General features: G+C 34.7%; 2 protein-coding genes and 1 non-coding gene across 4 annotated transcripts; 1 reads left to right on the top strand and 2 right to left on the bottom strand.

Annotated features, from left to right (window-relative positions):
* Positions 1-781: 781 nt before the first annotated feature.
* LOC101212400 (GBF-interacting protein 1-like) lies at positions 782-9918 on the top strand. 2 transcript variants are annotated; one of them, XM_004144574.3, is made up of 11 exons: positions 782-1246; positions 2521-2564; positions 2925-3030; positions 3300-3429; positions 3550-3911; positions 4008-4187; positions 5296-5698; positions 6317-6617; positions 6907-7065; positions 7585-8073; positions 8971-9918. In XM_004144574.3, the coding sequence occupies exons 1-11, from the start codon at positions 1081-1083 to the stop codon at positions 9268-9270; spliced, it is 2640 nt and encodes an 879-aa protein (XP_004144622.1). In that variant the 5' UTR covers positions 782-1080; the 3' UTR covers positions 9271-9918. The 2 variants fall into 2 exon arrangements, with proteins under 2 accessions (XP_004144622.1, XP_011658652.1); XM_011660350.2 differs by lacking the exon at positions 782-1246 and adding an exon at positions 2009-2085.
* Positions 9919-13399: 3481 nt separating this feature from the next.
* On the bottom strand, positions 13400-15117 carry LOC101215843 (probable E3 ubiquitin-protein ligase XERICO). The gene is made up of 2 exons (XM_004144507.3): positions 14944-15117; positions 13400-14286 (listed from the first exon to the last, which is right to left on the bottom strand). The coding sequence occupies exon 2, from the start codon at positions 14162-14164 to the stop codon at positions 13700-13702; it is 465 nt and encodes a 154-aa protein (XP_004144555.3). The 5' UTR covers positions 14165-14286; positions 14944-15117; the 3' UTR covers positions 13400-13699.
* A 716-nt stretch (positions 15118-15833) lies between these two features.
* TRNAP-AGG lies at positions 15834-15905 on the bottom strand. The gene has a single exon. It is a non-coding gene; the product is annotated as a tRNA-Pro (tRNA).
* Between the last annotated feature and the right edge of the window lie 515 nt (positions 15906-16420).

Here is a 16420-nt window from a genome sequence, read left to right as displayed (position 1 = left end):
TCTAGTGATCGATCAAAAGTTTGAATTTTTCAACCTCATATGTATGGATTACAAAAAGAAAATATAACTCAAATGATTAAAATAATTGAACTAAAGAAAATGCAATCTAAGTGGTTCATGTTGTTCGACAAATTTCAAACTTCAATTTGAATTGATATTGTTTTCACCACTCTTACGCTTGAACAAAATTCAAACAACAACAATTTATTGACTAATACATTTTTTTTTGTAAACATATCCCAATTACGACTCTATAGTTTATGATTCGATCTTTCACCCTATAACTATTGAATTGAAAAAGAATAAGAAAAAACTGTGAAGGTGAATGTCGAATATGAATCCAACTTAAAAAAACACAATAAATCCAATAAAATAGACTCTTGCACAGTATATTTGATATCCAAATTAAGTGATACAATTTTTTTTATTGTGAATGAAAGAATTAAATATGTGATGTTGAAGTAGACTCTGGTGCAACTCATAAGGTTGGTTTTGACAATGGAGGATGGCATACTGATAAGGTATTAGAATATTTAAATGAAAAGCAATTGAATTAAACCTAATGTATGATTTCTAATTCAGCCGGACAGCATATCCTTAAAAGACATTTCATGTAATTTTCTTTCTCATATTATTACAAATAATAATAATAATAATAATAAACAAATATGAAAAAAAAGAATGGTGAAATCCCCAAAAAGCCCTAAACTCCTCTATTACACTACTCGCTTCCTAGAACACTTCTCTCTCTTCCCCTTTCATTTCTTTCCCTCTTTGTTCTTCTTCGTCTTCTTCACAACCAAATAGATCAATTTTTTCTTTTTTTTTTTTTTTTTTACAAACCCCTCTCCCCTTTCTCTCACACCTTAGTTTTCCTCCATACCCTCTCAAATCTGGTTTTTTCTTCTCTGTTTGCTGTTCTTTCTCTTTGTTTTTCTTCACTTTTACCCCTTCTCTTCTGCCCCTTTTCACCGATTACTGTTTTTTCTTTTCTCTCTCTCTCTCTCTCTCTCTCTCTCTCAAGTTTTTTTCTTTTTCTTTCTTCATCCTGTATTTGGGGTTTCTTGGTTGTGAAGAAGGATGAGTGGTGGTGGGTCTAGGGCTTCTTCAATCCCCAACAGTGTGAGGAAGACGATCGAGAATATTAAGGAGATCACGGGCAATCATAGTGATGATGAGATTTTTGCAATGCTTAAAGAATGTTCTATGGATCCCAATGAGACTGCTCAAAAGCTTCTTCTTCAGGGTACTTTTTCCTTTTGCTTCTACGACTCTTTTGCTCTTCTGGGTTTTCATTGCTTTGCTCTTTGAATCGTCTGTGATCCAAACTTTGGTGTACCCTTCTCTGTTTTGTGGTCTTTATGGAGTTCATCGACTTCTGGGTTGTGGGGTTCTTGGATTTCAGCTCTCGTCTCCTGCTTTAGTGGAAATTCGAGCTGACATTAATTCCACTATCGTGTTGTTTCAGTTTATTTTCTTTGCTTATTTTAATGACTGAACTTCAATTGGATTAACATATCCTCTCTTGGCGGTTTTGATCCCTCCACTTTTACGAAAGTGGAGTTTACTTTAGAACCATTTTAACTTCTCTTATGTGGGAATTTTTTTTATTAGTTTACAATCTTTTTTAAGGAGCTTTGGGTTGTTTATGATAATGGATGGGATCTTGTTTTATTCAATATCTTGAACTTGTAATGGGGCTTTAGTCTGCTGGTTGCTTTCATTTTGGGTTTTCTTTTTTTCTTTACTCTCCAGTTTATTGGTTGATTTATTGGAAAACTGACGTTTTTCAAATAGTTTACATTAGGAACAAGGTTCATGCTTTTGTTGGGCCTTTTGAGGTTGTGCAAACCTTGCCACTAAACAACATTAACCTTTTGGACATAGTATTGTTTTACTTTTATTATCAATTTTCATCAACGAATGATTTCTTGTGTATTTTTCTTTGTAATATTCATCAATTATAGTGGGTTTCATCATTTATAAGGTATTTTTTTCAATGCAAGGGAGAATACCAACAATTTGAGCATGTCACAGTTCTTCCCAAGAATGGATAACTATCTGATTTCCCGTGTACTGGACATAGTAAAGTCTTGCATCTACTGATTAGTTTTCACTTCGATATCTTTGTTTCTTGAACTGCTGACTTTTTAGGTTGTCATAAATTACTATAGAATAGGTTTTAGAGAAAGCTGTTTGTTCTCTGGCCAGAAGCTTCTGTTGAATTTTATTTATCATGGCACTCGTACCCTAAACTATTAATTCAAACTCTTTTATTGTATGTTAGTTTTTCCCCTTGTAACTATTTGTAACTGAGTTTTAGTGGGTAATTGGAACTTCAATATTAATAATAAAAAGAAAGCCCCCTTGGTTGGGTGTTTTTGAGAATTTTCCTAGTTTTATGAACTTTTCCATTTCTATTTAAAAGATAAAAGAAAGCGGTTCTTGTTTCCCACCTTCCTACTTCTTTTCTTTGTGTTTGTTTAGACAATATTAACAGCGGTCCATGTTGTTCTTCAGATACATTTCATGAAGTGAAGAGCAAACGTGAGAGGAGAAAAGAGGTAACACCTATTACAGCATGTTGATTCCTTATGGTACCCACATTTTGTTTAGTAGATATCATCTATTATGTCTGTGAGCCTTGAGTTATTTCAACCCATTGGGCTCGTTAATTATTGTTATTATTGCTGTCTTCTCGGGGGAGGACCATTGATGAAGAGGCATAATCATTTCATCTTTCTATTGATCAAATTGATGATTTGTTTTGTTTTGGTAATGTGACCATTCATCTCTGAACGCACATTGTTTAAGGTGTTCTGTCTTACGTGTTTGATTGGTTTTTGTTTGATAAGCTTTCTAACCTAAACAATGAACTAATTCTTTATCTCCCACCCAACAAACTCAAAATACTGTTATTGTAGAATGCAAACAATCGAGAGTCTGTAGAGTCACGGTGGAAAACAGGCATGCAGGGAAGGGGTGGTAGAGGTGGTCGTATAAATTCTTCTCCTCGTTATATTTCTCATGGTAAGCTGTTGTGAAAGATATTTGCTTCTGCTGCATTTTGTATGTTTATATCATAAGCACCATAGCATTTCTTTTGTTCACTTTATGTTATGATGTATTTAAGATACCACAAAGACTTGTTTAATATCAGTTCTTTTTCTTTTTTCAAAAGCCATCAGTGCTTTGTTGTTATGAATTTTCCTTGGGTTTTTCCAGTTTTTTTCTCAGTATTGATGAGTTCAATCTGGTAATGTTAGTTGTTTTATTTGTAAACTCCTATTTGTGATCAGATACTGGGGGTGGCCGGAACCCTGGACCTGGAAGAGAGAATGGAGTAAATCAATCAATTGAGAAGAGTGGCTCGTTATCCATGCCTACTTCTCAAGAGACAAAAAATAAAGAAAAAATACCAGTAACAAGGTGATTATGTTTCATTTTGTATTCTCAATTGTTCTAAGTTGATTGTCTAAGTTGCAATTTTACATGTAACCTTGAGCATGAATATTTTGAACAAGTAGATGATAAGGGTGTCTTTTGCAGTTCCCCATCTGTTGGAAATGGTGCCACAAATGTAGCTACCGGAAATGTTTCTGAAGCAACTTCATCTTCAGCGGACATAAGTGGTAAGGGGAGTGCATTGCCTCCTATAAATGCAAACAAGAACCCAAACCGAGCGCTTGGTACAAGGCTCTCAAGTGAGCGGCCCATACCGAACTCTGACAACAGCGTAGTACCAATCACAGTGGCGTGTTCATCAACAGCATTGAGCTCCTCATCTTTAGATCCATCCAGTGATGCACAACTACCAGGTCCGGTGGATGCAATTAAATGTGATGGGGCAAGCTTATCGCATCCTAATGAATCAAGCACAGCTAATCTCGTGGAAAATAAATTAATTCTTGGTCAGCACAGGACTATCAATTTGTTTCTTCCATTACTGTTGTAATCTTTTGACTTATGGTTAAACTAATACTTTTTTTTTGCATTGGGTGAAATAGAGACTTTGGAGATCAGCAACTCTCTGGCTCAAGAAAATCAACGAGTTAAATCTCCAAAAGTTGAGGAGAGCCTGCTCAATGAGATTTCGCCACCTTCTGTGTCATTACAGGGCAGCTCTAGTGCTAGTTTACCTTCTAATCATAATAAACGGCCACAACAAGTAATTGGTTCTCATAAAGGTACAACATTTGTTTTGGTTCCTCTACATCGACTTGACTACTTCAGTTGACAATGCTAGTTTACCTTCAAATCATAATAAACAGCCACAAGTAATTGTTTCTCATATAGGTATAAAATTAGTCTTGTATCGGTTTCTCTATGTGCCGATTTGATTCCTTGTGATAATACTTGGAGTTCTGATGGCTCTATTCTTCATATCACAAAATTGATAACTTACAAAGACAACCAAATGATAACTCACGTCTCCATTCTCTTGACATAAAGACCATCCATTCTTGACATCTCCTTCAAAAAAGTTGAAAAAAGGGATAAACTTCCGTAATTGGATCCTCTCCAAAGACTTGCTTGGTTCTGTTGGTTTCGTTTTTCCTTTATACTATCCTATGTTATAATAGTTTATACATATATAAGGATAGAGATAATGATCATGGTCAAGGAAAGAAAAAACTAAAGTCTCTGTTTCAAGAAAAAAGAAAGAAAAAACTAAAGTCACCTCAATTATGTCCGGCGAATTTTTGTTTGAAGCCAGACTAACGCCAAACTTTTGAATGATATTACCTCTAATGTTCATGGAAATTCCATTGAGGACTCAAAGCTTTCAATTTCTTCTCCTTAGGATTTCAGTCTTCCAAAGCTTGACAAAAACGAGGGGCATTCTAGCGAAATATTCCTTGATCGATCAATACTCACGTTATGAAAACTCCAAACATTCCTTGATTATTTTTTCTAAGGATGCCAAGCTTTTCATTCCGGAAATGAAAAGAGATCATTGCTCCAAAATAAAAAGTAAACAAAACAAAGTAAAATTCCAAATAAGAGAGATCAACTAAAAAGGAACATTAAAACTCACCAGTTCCTATTCAAATCTTGGATGGAATAATCATTGACATTATTGTTGAGTATTACAACACAGTAGTTGAGAAATTCATCTAATCTATATCTCTAATTGGCTTAGTTAAGTAGTCTACTACATATGACCACTTGGTTGAATTCAAGGTTTTGTATTCAGATGTTTGGTCCACTTGATTTTAATTTTTAATCTTTGTTAAAAAAACTTTAACATGCACATAATAGTGACTTCTTTTATGTGGTTTACATACATGACAGCTAGTTCTAATAAGGAATGGAAACCAAAGACGACAAGTTCCGTTGCTATACAGCAATCGAGAACTGTCAGTGGGGCTGCTGCTGCATCTGAGGTTCCAGGCGTTACCATTGATGTGACTGAACATTTAGAGCCTGTTTCGAGGGTCCTTGATTCGGAAGAGGCTACTATGAAACTGCAGAAGAAATTAGAAGAGTTGCATGTGTCAAAAAGCCAGCTTGTTATTCTTCCGAACCACATCCAGGTTCCTGAATCTGAACGATCAAAGCTAAGCTTTGGAAGTTTTGGCATTGGTTTTGGGGTTTCTGCCATTGTTCCAAGCGGTCAAGAGAGTGACCAGAAACATACACCCGTTTCTGAAGCGTCAGTGGATGGCGATGAAAATGTAGAGGATGAAGCTTCGAGGTCGGCAATTACAGCTCTTAATTTGTTTTTAACTATGTCATTGGCTGAGTATTTTACTTTTATCGAACCAAATTTTGTTTCGTTTTTTTTTTTGGGTTTTTAAAGCTCTTTTTTATTTGCTCCTCTGACTGTTATTCGATTCATTTGGGAATTAAGTAGGGGTATCAAGATGTCGTTTTGTACAGAAGTCTGTTTGCAACTTCATTTCCAGTGTCTCTTATATGCATCGAGAGTACTTCCCTGTTTTTGATTTAAAAATATTGTATATCGTGGTTTAAATTCTAATTTTTTATTTTTATTCTTCTTTTTGTGTGTGTGTGTGTGTGTGTTAGAATTCCTTCTAGTACTTCTTTTCTTTTTTTCTTTTCTAGTAAATTATTGTATTAGAAAAGTTAATAGTGCTGGTAGTCCATATGCTATAATGATCCATCTAGCTCTCTCTCTCTCTGCTGTTATTTTGGTGATCATAGTAAGATGTGGAAAGTATTTCATATTAGAATGAAAAAAAAATTTCTGTGGGGGGGTTATTACGTGGGGGTAATATTATTTCTTATTAGTGAAGAATGAGAAATTGGTGTAAAAACCTTTTTTTACAAAACTTACATGATTTCCTTTCAGTTATCCCAATGCCTTGAGAAGTACTGAAGAAGTGGATTCTCCTGATCATCCACAATCCCCTGTTTGTGTGCCTGAGGATTTATCGACCAGTGGAGGTGAACTTCCATCAAGCACAATTCAGGAGTTCAATGATTTAAAGCAGGAGACAGTATTACCTTCCGGAGGTCACACAAACTCCGTTCCCCAAACTTCTTCAAGTTACAGTTTTGGATTTATCTCCCCTGTAGTTGGGAGTCAGATTACAGCTGTTGAAAACTCTGATTCTCAAGGCCGCGATGCTTCTCGTCTTCCCAGCTTTGTCGTAAGCACTCAATATAATGCTTTATTATATGCCGATCTGTTAAGTTTTGTAAGGTTAACTTGTAACATCCTCAGAGTATCTAACATACATAATGCTTTATTATATGCTGAACTCAAGTTTTGTATGGTTAACTTGTAACATCTCCAGTGTCTCACAATTTTAGATATGAATCTCCTTATTGATTTAGAGTGGCTATTTCATTCTTCATAGTGTCATGGTGGTCATGCCAATGAGCTTCATTGTCCTATAAAATTTATTGGAAATTTCATATTTGCTACATTTCTTGTAGGTTCAACAACCTTTTGATCCTTCGAGTTACTATGCCCAGTTTTACCGGTCGGGTGAGAGTGATGGTCGACTTTCCCCCTTTCTTTCTCCTGGAGTTGCTGCTAAGTACAATGGCAATGTTGCGTTGTTGTCTCCTTCAAGCTCTCAATCTCCTCAAGAGGTACTCAGGTTTTTCATTATTGTTGTTCGTTTAGGTCTTCATTCAGACAAATGTTATAAGGGGTTAATTGTTATGTTACCCTGGTACATGATTGACTTCTTGAAGATCCTGTTGCAGTTAAATTACTAACTATCTGGGACTTTATTGTTCTTTTTGTATGCTTGTATTGTTTTCTACTGTTTGAATTACAGCCGGGAGAGCTCTTGGATCTTTTAAAAAATCTCTTCCATAATCTGCTTGCTGTTTTAATCAATCATCACCAGTTTAGGGAACTCTATTGGGTATTAGATTGTCGCGCTTTGTTCATCCTTCAATCTGTCTCTTGTACTAGATTGCTTGTAGTGATAATCTCCTGTTATTCTTATTTTGAGTTTGGTTTGTTATTGGATGCTTAAGATTATGATCAATAAACCCCTACGTATTTTGCTTTCACCCTACACAACAACAGAACTTGCAACAATGCAAATTACTTTATTTGTTTTAAAACCAGTATTTATGCTGTTGTTTGTTTGCTTGTAGGGTGTGGTTTTGACTACAGCAGGTCCAACAGCACTGTTAACTCAAGCCGCTGGGCTCATGCAGAGCTCCATAGCTGTGACTCAGCAGCCTGTCCCCGTTTTTCGACCTCCAACTGGGGTCCATATTTCTCATTATCCCCCCAACTACCTACCATATGGTCATTATTTCTCCCCCTTCTATGTTCCACCTCCCCCCATCCATCAATTTGTTGGCAATAATCCATTTCCTCAACAACCTCAAGGAGGCAATATCTATCCAGCTCCGCCAGCAGCAACTGCTGCAGTTAAATATTCAATTCCACAATACAAGATGGGAGCCAATTCTGGTAACTCATCTCACATTGGCGTGCCCAGTGGTTATGGCCCTTATGGCTCTTCAGCATCAGGCTATAGTCCTAGCTCTGCTGCACCAGCTGCAAATACCACCGCTAATGAGGACCTTGGTGCATCGCAGTTCAAGGAAAATAGTGTATACATCACTGGACCACAGGTTGGTGCTGCCCTTTAATTTTCATTCTCTTCAAATTAATAAGATAATCCATAAAGTAATTATCGTACATGCTAAATGGTGACAGTGGGCATGGGAGTGTCAATATACATGCCAAAAGAGAATAAACTAACTGTGAGAACTGTACACTTTAAGAACCCTTCAACTTAAATAGTCATAGTTTGATATTGTTTTTTCTGTTCCCTGTCACCACTGTCATCACACCTTTGGCCTACGGCAAGTTATAACGACAATAAACTTCAAGTGTGCAATGGAGAAAAACACTGAACACTGTAGGAGAAGTTGGATGAAGAATTGAATTGGGGTCTACTGTTGTCCCAACTCATCTTAGGTTTAGTTGGTAATCTGGGGTGGGAAGTGACAAATCATCCATTTTGTAATAGACAATAAAATGAGGATGTAATAGTTACAAGCATCATGGAGCTCTGATGAACTGGAGGAATCCATAGGCCGCTTTATTGTTTGCGCCAACATTCACGTCAAACTAAAAAAACTGGAACCTCTACTTGATTGGTTTCTTTTGCAATAGTGGAAGATGGAAGTTTTCAAGTCAGAAATCGTGTTTGGTAGAAGGAAGAAAATGAAAAAGGGAAAAGAAAGAAATAATATATCACGGTTGCGTGCCTTTCGTTGAAAATTTTATTAAGTAACTGCTGATGTATGATGATGAACGATTCTTTCAAGTACTAACAGCTTCATAGTGAACAAATACCAAATAACATATTTTCAAATTACTTCATAATTGAAAAAAGTATTTAAAGAATATAGTTTAGCAAATAATTTGTTAAAAAGAAATATGAAGTAGCCCTTACTAGATGTGCAATATCTTGAAGTTTGTTGAATGAACAATAATTGGATCCTTTTCCTCTTCGTATTTAGAGTGAAGGTTCAGCTGTGTGGATTGGTGCACCCGGAAGAGATATGTCGAATTTGCCCACTAATTCGTTCTACAACCTTCCACCACAGGGTCAACATGTGACCTTTACACCAACACAGACAGGTCATGGTACATTTGCCAGTATCTATCACCCAGCACAAGCAGTAACTCCAGGAACAGTTCACCCGCTTCTGCAACAATCACAAGCCGTGCCTGGAGGAGGAGTCGATACGGTAGGACCCGGAGGTAGCATTTATCAACAACCTCAACACTCGCAGATGAATTGGCCGAGTAACTATTAGGTAACTACAAATCAGAAGCTTTTTTCTTAAAAAATTAATATTGGGATTTTTGGGAGAGCTCCCAGCAATTGTGGATCGAGAAAAGAATATCAGGGGAAGAGTTGGCTATTGACTGGAGAATGTTTTAGAGGAGCAGGAAAAGACTGATTCTACTGTTTGCTTGAAGTGAGTACATGAAAGGTGAAGCCCACCTATAACAGATATTTACCATTTTAAGTTAGTTCAACTAGGCATGTGCAGTTGTTCTATTTCTTGCAGCTGGTGCTATATGGAATATCTCTCCCTCTCTCTCTCTCTCTTTCTTTCTCTCTCTCTCTCTCTCTCTCTCTCAATTCTTCATTTGATAAGCTTTTTCGAGCGTTTCTATTGTTGAATTCTTCAAACTGAGAGAATTTGCGAGTCAAAAGTGTTGAGAAATCTTTTTGCATTCTTTCTTCTTTAATTTGGAGATCTTATAGGGGCTTTTGAAAGAAAGGTAAGATATAGGCTGGTGAAGAATTTTTCCTTCTTTAATTTTTCAGCTACCTTACCTGTAAAGTTATTTGATGATAGCAAGAAAAAAAAAGTTGTATTCATGTAATCCAGAAAATGTGAATTGTTTTGGTTGACTGATTTATATTTTAATACTTTAGTTCTCATCTTCCTCAATTAGACATGACCTTTACCATTATTATTTTTCTTATATTATTCTATTTTTTTTCTTCTACAAATGTGACGTTTCTTCATTTCCTTCCATGTTTGAAGTGTGAACTACCATTGTAGCAGCAGTTGATTAAAAATTAGACTACTACTTGGAGTAACAGAACCATGAGAATCAATTTTCAACTTTTGATTATGGATTCTATACAACTTTGTATTCTCCTAAGAGTAATCATGGGGTCTGTATGGAAAGCTTATGTCAACTGTCAAGTTTCATTCACTTTTTCAATTCTGTTCAGGTGATTTTCTTTACAGTCAGAAAAGAACTTGATGGCCCACCATATTTCATTTGTCATTATATTGTTGTTTCAAGGGAGAACTCCTCTTTTCATGAAGGAGGGGTTCCCTCTAGGGTCTGAATTGAACCCTTTCCTGCCTCAATGAATTTTCCCTCTTTTGCCATGGTCACAGAATGGTTTGGCCATTGAGGCCGACTATAGCAAGGAGTGAAGATTGAAAGTTGAAATTACTGGCTATGATAGCAGATTTCAAATACACTTGAACGGAAAAATATTGTGGATTTTGTCAGGAAATGTTTACATCAGTTGTGGAACAAAAAGAAAGTGCATAACAAATTTATTGAGACTTACAATTCAAATGGGGAGGAATGTCATCTTTAGAAGAACAAAACCGCTTGATTAGCACTACAACAAATCAAACTTGATATTTTGAAAGGTTTTGTCAGTCTGAATATGCAATTGCACGTAGTCTAGCAATAATGACAAATAAAAAGACCTTTGAGATTGGAGCAGAAATTTTGGGTTGTAAAACCTAGTCTTGTCTTTTTATCTCCCAGCACCTTTCCACTTTTTAACGGGGAAGATGATAACTTTCTTGCCTTGCCAGAGTTGTTACTTCCTCTAATACATATAACTAATTATGTCATATTCGCACTATGAAAAAAAGTGTCATGATCGTTTTTTTTTTCTCCTTTTTTCTAAAGGTTAACAATTAGATAGTATATTAATACAATTTCTTATAAAAAACTACAATTGTATTTTTAGTCATTGTTTATAATTGAAAAATAGTTAAAGGTCATGAATTAAATCTTTTTTTCTTTTATATAAATACAATGTGAAAATATATAAGAAAACTCTTCGTCTATCATATGTCTTGATCGTTCTTACATTTTGTCATATGTTTTAACTTGCGTAAACTATCTATGATAGTTTTGTATGACTCCCAAATTATGTGAAACATAACATATTACATTAAAACAAGTAATTTTCTTACAGAATGTTATACTTTATATAGTGTGTGACTGTTTATGCTAAACATCCGACCATATGTTGTATCATTTCACTCGTCGCATTAGAAAAATCAATCTTTTTAATTTAAAAAACTAATACTTATCAAATAAAATATCAGAAAAATTACAAAAAAGAAAAAAAAAACCTGAAAATTGTCTACTAATTATCCTCTCAAGTATAAAAACAGATAAAAAAAAAAAAACGTATCTTTCTTTTAGTTTGATATTAATTTCAATATATATAAATTAAAACTTCAAGTGTATTACGAATTTATCTAATTATTTCCTTAAAATTGTTGACTGTTGACACTCTCCTCTCTCCATATCACCAGTTTCATTCTCTCTCCCATATCAATCCCTTACACTCTCCATCTAAGCGTTTGAGCATTTGTCATTAAAACAAATTCACCATTCTTATCAAGTAAAGGTGATTCTCAAGTATGTTTTCCCACGAGCAATAGTCAAAGAACAAATTAATTTGAACAGAATTTGGGGTTGTCCTTCATTGTCAACTCAAATCTTTTATCTGTCTTCTTCCAAGTTAATTTTTCAAGCATTGGGATTTTACTATATGTTTTCCTTCTTCAATGCTTCCTAATGCTAGTGAAAAACTAACCATGGCCACTAATTAGGTGTACATAATCATCTCAACCTCATTCAAGCTACAAGTCACTATCTCATCACAGGAGCAAAGCCCAATATAGAAAATTTGAGAGCTTGAATGTTGCTTCAAAAACCAGTGTTTGCCATTTTTGAGATCTTTTGGACTATTTGATTGATGGGGCTAAAAGAAATTGGGCCAAAATATACTTTGATTTGGTTTTGCAATATTAAGTTTTTACAATTATGAAAACTGTTCAAGTTTCAACTCCAGTTCCCTGCATCTCCTTTATTTTTTCTTCTTTTGGTAGATCTTTTCTCTGTATTTTGTTTCATTCACAGCATGCAACAATCTATAGGAATAGAGTTTTTTTTTTTCTTCCAAACATCAAACAAATTATTGTAGAGGACAAAAGCAAGAAACTAAGCCAAAACAAATTTTGAACAAGAAAAGAAGATAAGAAATCTTAAGAAAAAAGGTTGGGTGATGCCAGCTAAAGGTTAAACAACCTCTAGATATATTCATTTATAAACTTCTGGGTTGTATCAAGTTGGATGTCCAACTTGCTGGAGTGCCAAAATCTGATAGTGATAGCTGTACCTGACAATCAACAAACGCAAGATATTTAACAAAAGAACCAACAAAACAAAATTGAAATATTCTTTCTTTAGTTTATTTATCCCTAACGCTTCCTCTAACAGATATTCATTTGACCGTGTCAACATCTTACTGTTGACTCTTGAATTACATTACTTTACATGGAAGAATAAAGACAGGTTGGTAGCAGAAAGTTACAAAGGAAGATGGGCATATATATGTTTTTTAAAATTCAAGGAAATGGTTGTACAACATAGAGAACTTATCCTAGTAAGGTAAGGTCGTAAGAGGGAGATATGTGTAGCTCAAGCTCGAGGGAGAAGTTCTCGAAAGCTATTATCAACCTGTTTAATTTCTTTCAAAACGTTAGTCTATACTCTCTCTCTTCATTTTGGAGTCCATTCTCGTTCTACCCTTTTGGTATTCAAGCATATGATCTACAGAATCACGTTGACTATCTCATAGATGGAGCTGCTCGATTTCCATGGAGCAACTGTAATGTTCAGTTTCACGAAGATAAGTGAGGGAGAGAAGGCAGTTTTCAGCATCACAGCATATAGTAGAGGAGGCTTTCACTTTGATTTTAGTAGGTTTAAGGAGGCTGAAAACTGCAAGAAACGTCGAATAGGAAAGACTTGGTATTTGAACCGTGCCTTGTTCTAGCTACAGTCCATTAGCAGCCAAGTAAAGGAATACAAGCAGCGGGGGTTGTTTTGAACAGAATTATGAAGATGACTCTTACCAACATAAGTCAAGTCAAGTGTAGTGAGGAGGGAGGAAAAGGACAACTATAGAAAGACTAAGTGAAGTACTTCTTGAAGCTTCTCTTTTCCGAAGACTAACGTGAGAACTCAGTCGATATATGATCATAATACTCTAGTAAATATCCTGCTCCATGGATAAACAATATTCTGACTTAAAAAAACTTACAAGATATAGCATATAAGTTGTCACCAAGATTTGTGCAATCCCCAACTCATCAATTAAAACAATAATTTCAGAAAATTAATTCCCATGCTGTCAAGTGTCAACCTTAATATCAAACAAACAGAAGCTGAAGAACTTTTAGCATACTCAGAGAATTCCATATACAAAGAAAGTGAAATAATAGTGCATTAACTCAAAACCTAAAAGCTAAAGGCACAAGCCAGAAACTAGAAGCGTAGAACTTCATAAACATGTATTTACAGGGACAAAACTTTGGTCTCTAGGACATACATCAAACTTTGGTCTCTAGTGCTGTACATGAGTTTTCCCCTAACTAGATTTGTAGCACCGAACACTCACCAAAAGCAAGATTTCCCTTCTTCAGACATTAGAGGAGTTCTGCAAAGAGGGCATGTGATGTTCCAGTAGTCCAGCCACTTCTCCAAGCAATCTGTGTGAAAAAGATGGCCACATGATAAGTGATTTATCGCCGATTCAGGTTCAAATTGAGTTAAACAGACCGAGCAGTCATGTTCACGACGTTCTGAACTCGGTACTTTATCGAATCTAATCCTTGGACATCGGTGTCGAAACATCTCAAGGTAATTCCAAGAGGAGCCACAATTGGGATCTCCCAACTCTGAGGAGCTTTCAAAGGAATCTGGTGATGGGACTACAGTTGATGGCCATGAGAGACGGATTCCTACCATGTGAAGGATTAAACGAACAATGCATTTGAACATGGAAATGGATAGAGCAGTGTTTACAAGAATCACGTTCAGAACTCCTTCCGACGGAGCTGGGAGACTGGAGAGACCCATCGTGATTAAAGAAAACTTCACAAACTCAGTCGGTACAGCAGGAATAAAACTAGCAGATTGATCAGAAATACACAATGATTCAGAGCTTGTAATTTGCAAGCAAGCCTTTCTTCACGACAGAGCTGAAACAAAAGTAAACAAACAACTAAGAACCTCTTGCTTTTTCTCTCTTTTTTTTTTTTTGGATGAACCATGTAATAAATAACTGAAGTTCATGAACACATCGTCAGGAAAGAAAATGAACTAAGCAACTAATTAATGAAATTTCCATAACCAATAGAGATCAGGAGCAGAAACTGAGGAAAAACAGAAGGTAGTTCATTTAGTTCCATTAAAGTATATGAAATGACAATTTATCACATGAATCATGATCCACCTACCATTCAAGAATAGATTTATGTAAAAGCAAACCCTATGGTTAAAGATCCAATTACAAAATCTTCCACCAGGCACAAAGAGAAATTTCAAGAGACTAAAAACCCAAGAACAAAAAATCCTCATAACATTCCACAAAACACTCTTGAGGGATTAAAACCACACAATTTTCAGTGAAAATGGGAAACCCTCCTCCATTCTCAAACATGATAAAGAACAATAATCCCCCGGTGGTCAAAGTAAGTTGAGTCTACCAGTGAAAAAGAAGAGAAATTTATGAAACTGAAATGCTCAAAGAGTCGTTTCCTTTACCAAATTCAGAAACTAAACAAAACCCATTAGAGGAAAGCGAACACTTCTTTGAGAAAGGAAATGAACAGGAAAAGGGATTAACGAAAACTTACTTCAATTGCTTTTAGTACTGTAGAAGAGAGAAAATAGAAGAGAGAGTAGGATCGAAAAGGGAAAAAAATTGGAGAAAAAGAGTGGAATTGTAGAGATGGTAAAGATTGAAGAAGATTGAAGAAGATTGATGATCAGTAGTTCATCTTAATTCGACCAATTCACTGTCCTTTTGGCCACTTATATAGGCGATCGGAGGAACCTCGTCGCACTCAACTCACGTGCCTCCACCCTTCGTTTTATTTCTATTCATAAAATGAAATTTCCAATACTTTATTTCAAACAATATTTTAGTCCTTCCAATTTCATGAAAATGTTTGTGTTCATAAATTCAAAAATAATAAACCATAAGATTAAAAATAACTCACTAATTAATTTTCCTTTCATATGCAATTTTTTAAAAAAAGTCAATAATTAAAAAATAGTTTTTATTTTTAAAATTCAGACCAGAACTAAGCTTAACTTTCATTAAATATAATAAAATGATAAAATAAGTAAATATTCTAAGTGAATAGAATGATTAAGTTTTTTTTAGGTATATGATTCAAATCTTTCTTAGCCTCATAAAAGATAGTATTAGTGAGATTCTCATTCAAATCTTCATACTTTGTATTTATTATATGGTTGAGCCCCTGTTTATTGACTCCTTACTATATCCTCTAACCGAGTAGTTATGTCTAGTCTATCGCACACGAGGAATTCAAATACAACTCCAGAATGATCCTTTAATATATTTAACAATAGTATAACATGTCCATGACCATATAATATGATGTTTTAAATAATAGTAATAATTGGACACACTTAAATTTGATAATATTATTATCGAAATGATAGTGTGACATGGTTGGAAATTTAAAAGATGTAAAAATGAAAAAGTGAAAAAAAAAATGGGGCATTCCGAGAATTGAACTCGGGACCTCTCGCACCCTAAGCGAGAATCATACCACTAGACCAAATGCCCACATTTGCCTAAAATAATAAAATTATATTATTTATAAAATGGAATATGTCATAGTAAATAATTGAAGTAAATAGTTAAACAACTATATTATATTATTTAGTTAAAATAGTTAAAATAAATAGTTACTTTTATATATATTTTTTTTTGTTTTATTCCAATATTCTAATTTTTTAAAAAAATTCAGCTTATTATTATGGTGTGTTTGCAATAAAACTGCTTGATTTTTTTTAAAAAAATTGCATTTATCTTAGCTTATTATATAGTTATTTTATCTATCTCTCACTTTATTCTCTTAAATCTATATATTTCCAAGTTTATATATGCATGTCTTGTGAAATACAATTTTCATATTTGGAGTAATTTTGAAACTTAAAAATATAAATAATAATAATAATAAACAACACTATGAATGACGTGACAATATTTATAGCTAAAATTTATCGAATCTCATAACGGACATGAGGCATATCCAAGAGGTCCAAATGAGATCTCAATGAAGTCTAAGAAAACAAAAA

Source organism: Cucumis sativus, chromosome 7, assembly GCF_000004075.3.
Source record: "Cucumis sativus cultivar 9930 chromosome 7, Cucumber_9930_V3, whole genome shotgun sequence".
Taxonomy (NCBI): Eukaryota; Viridiplantae; Streptophyta; class Magnoliopsida; order Cucurbitales; family Cucurbitaceae; genus Cucumis; species Cucumis sativus.
Note: the sequence above shows the minus strand (reverse complement) of the source record. Positions and strands in the feature narration are given on the sequence as shown.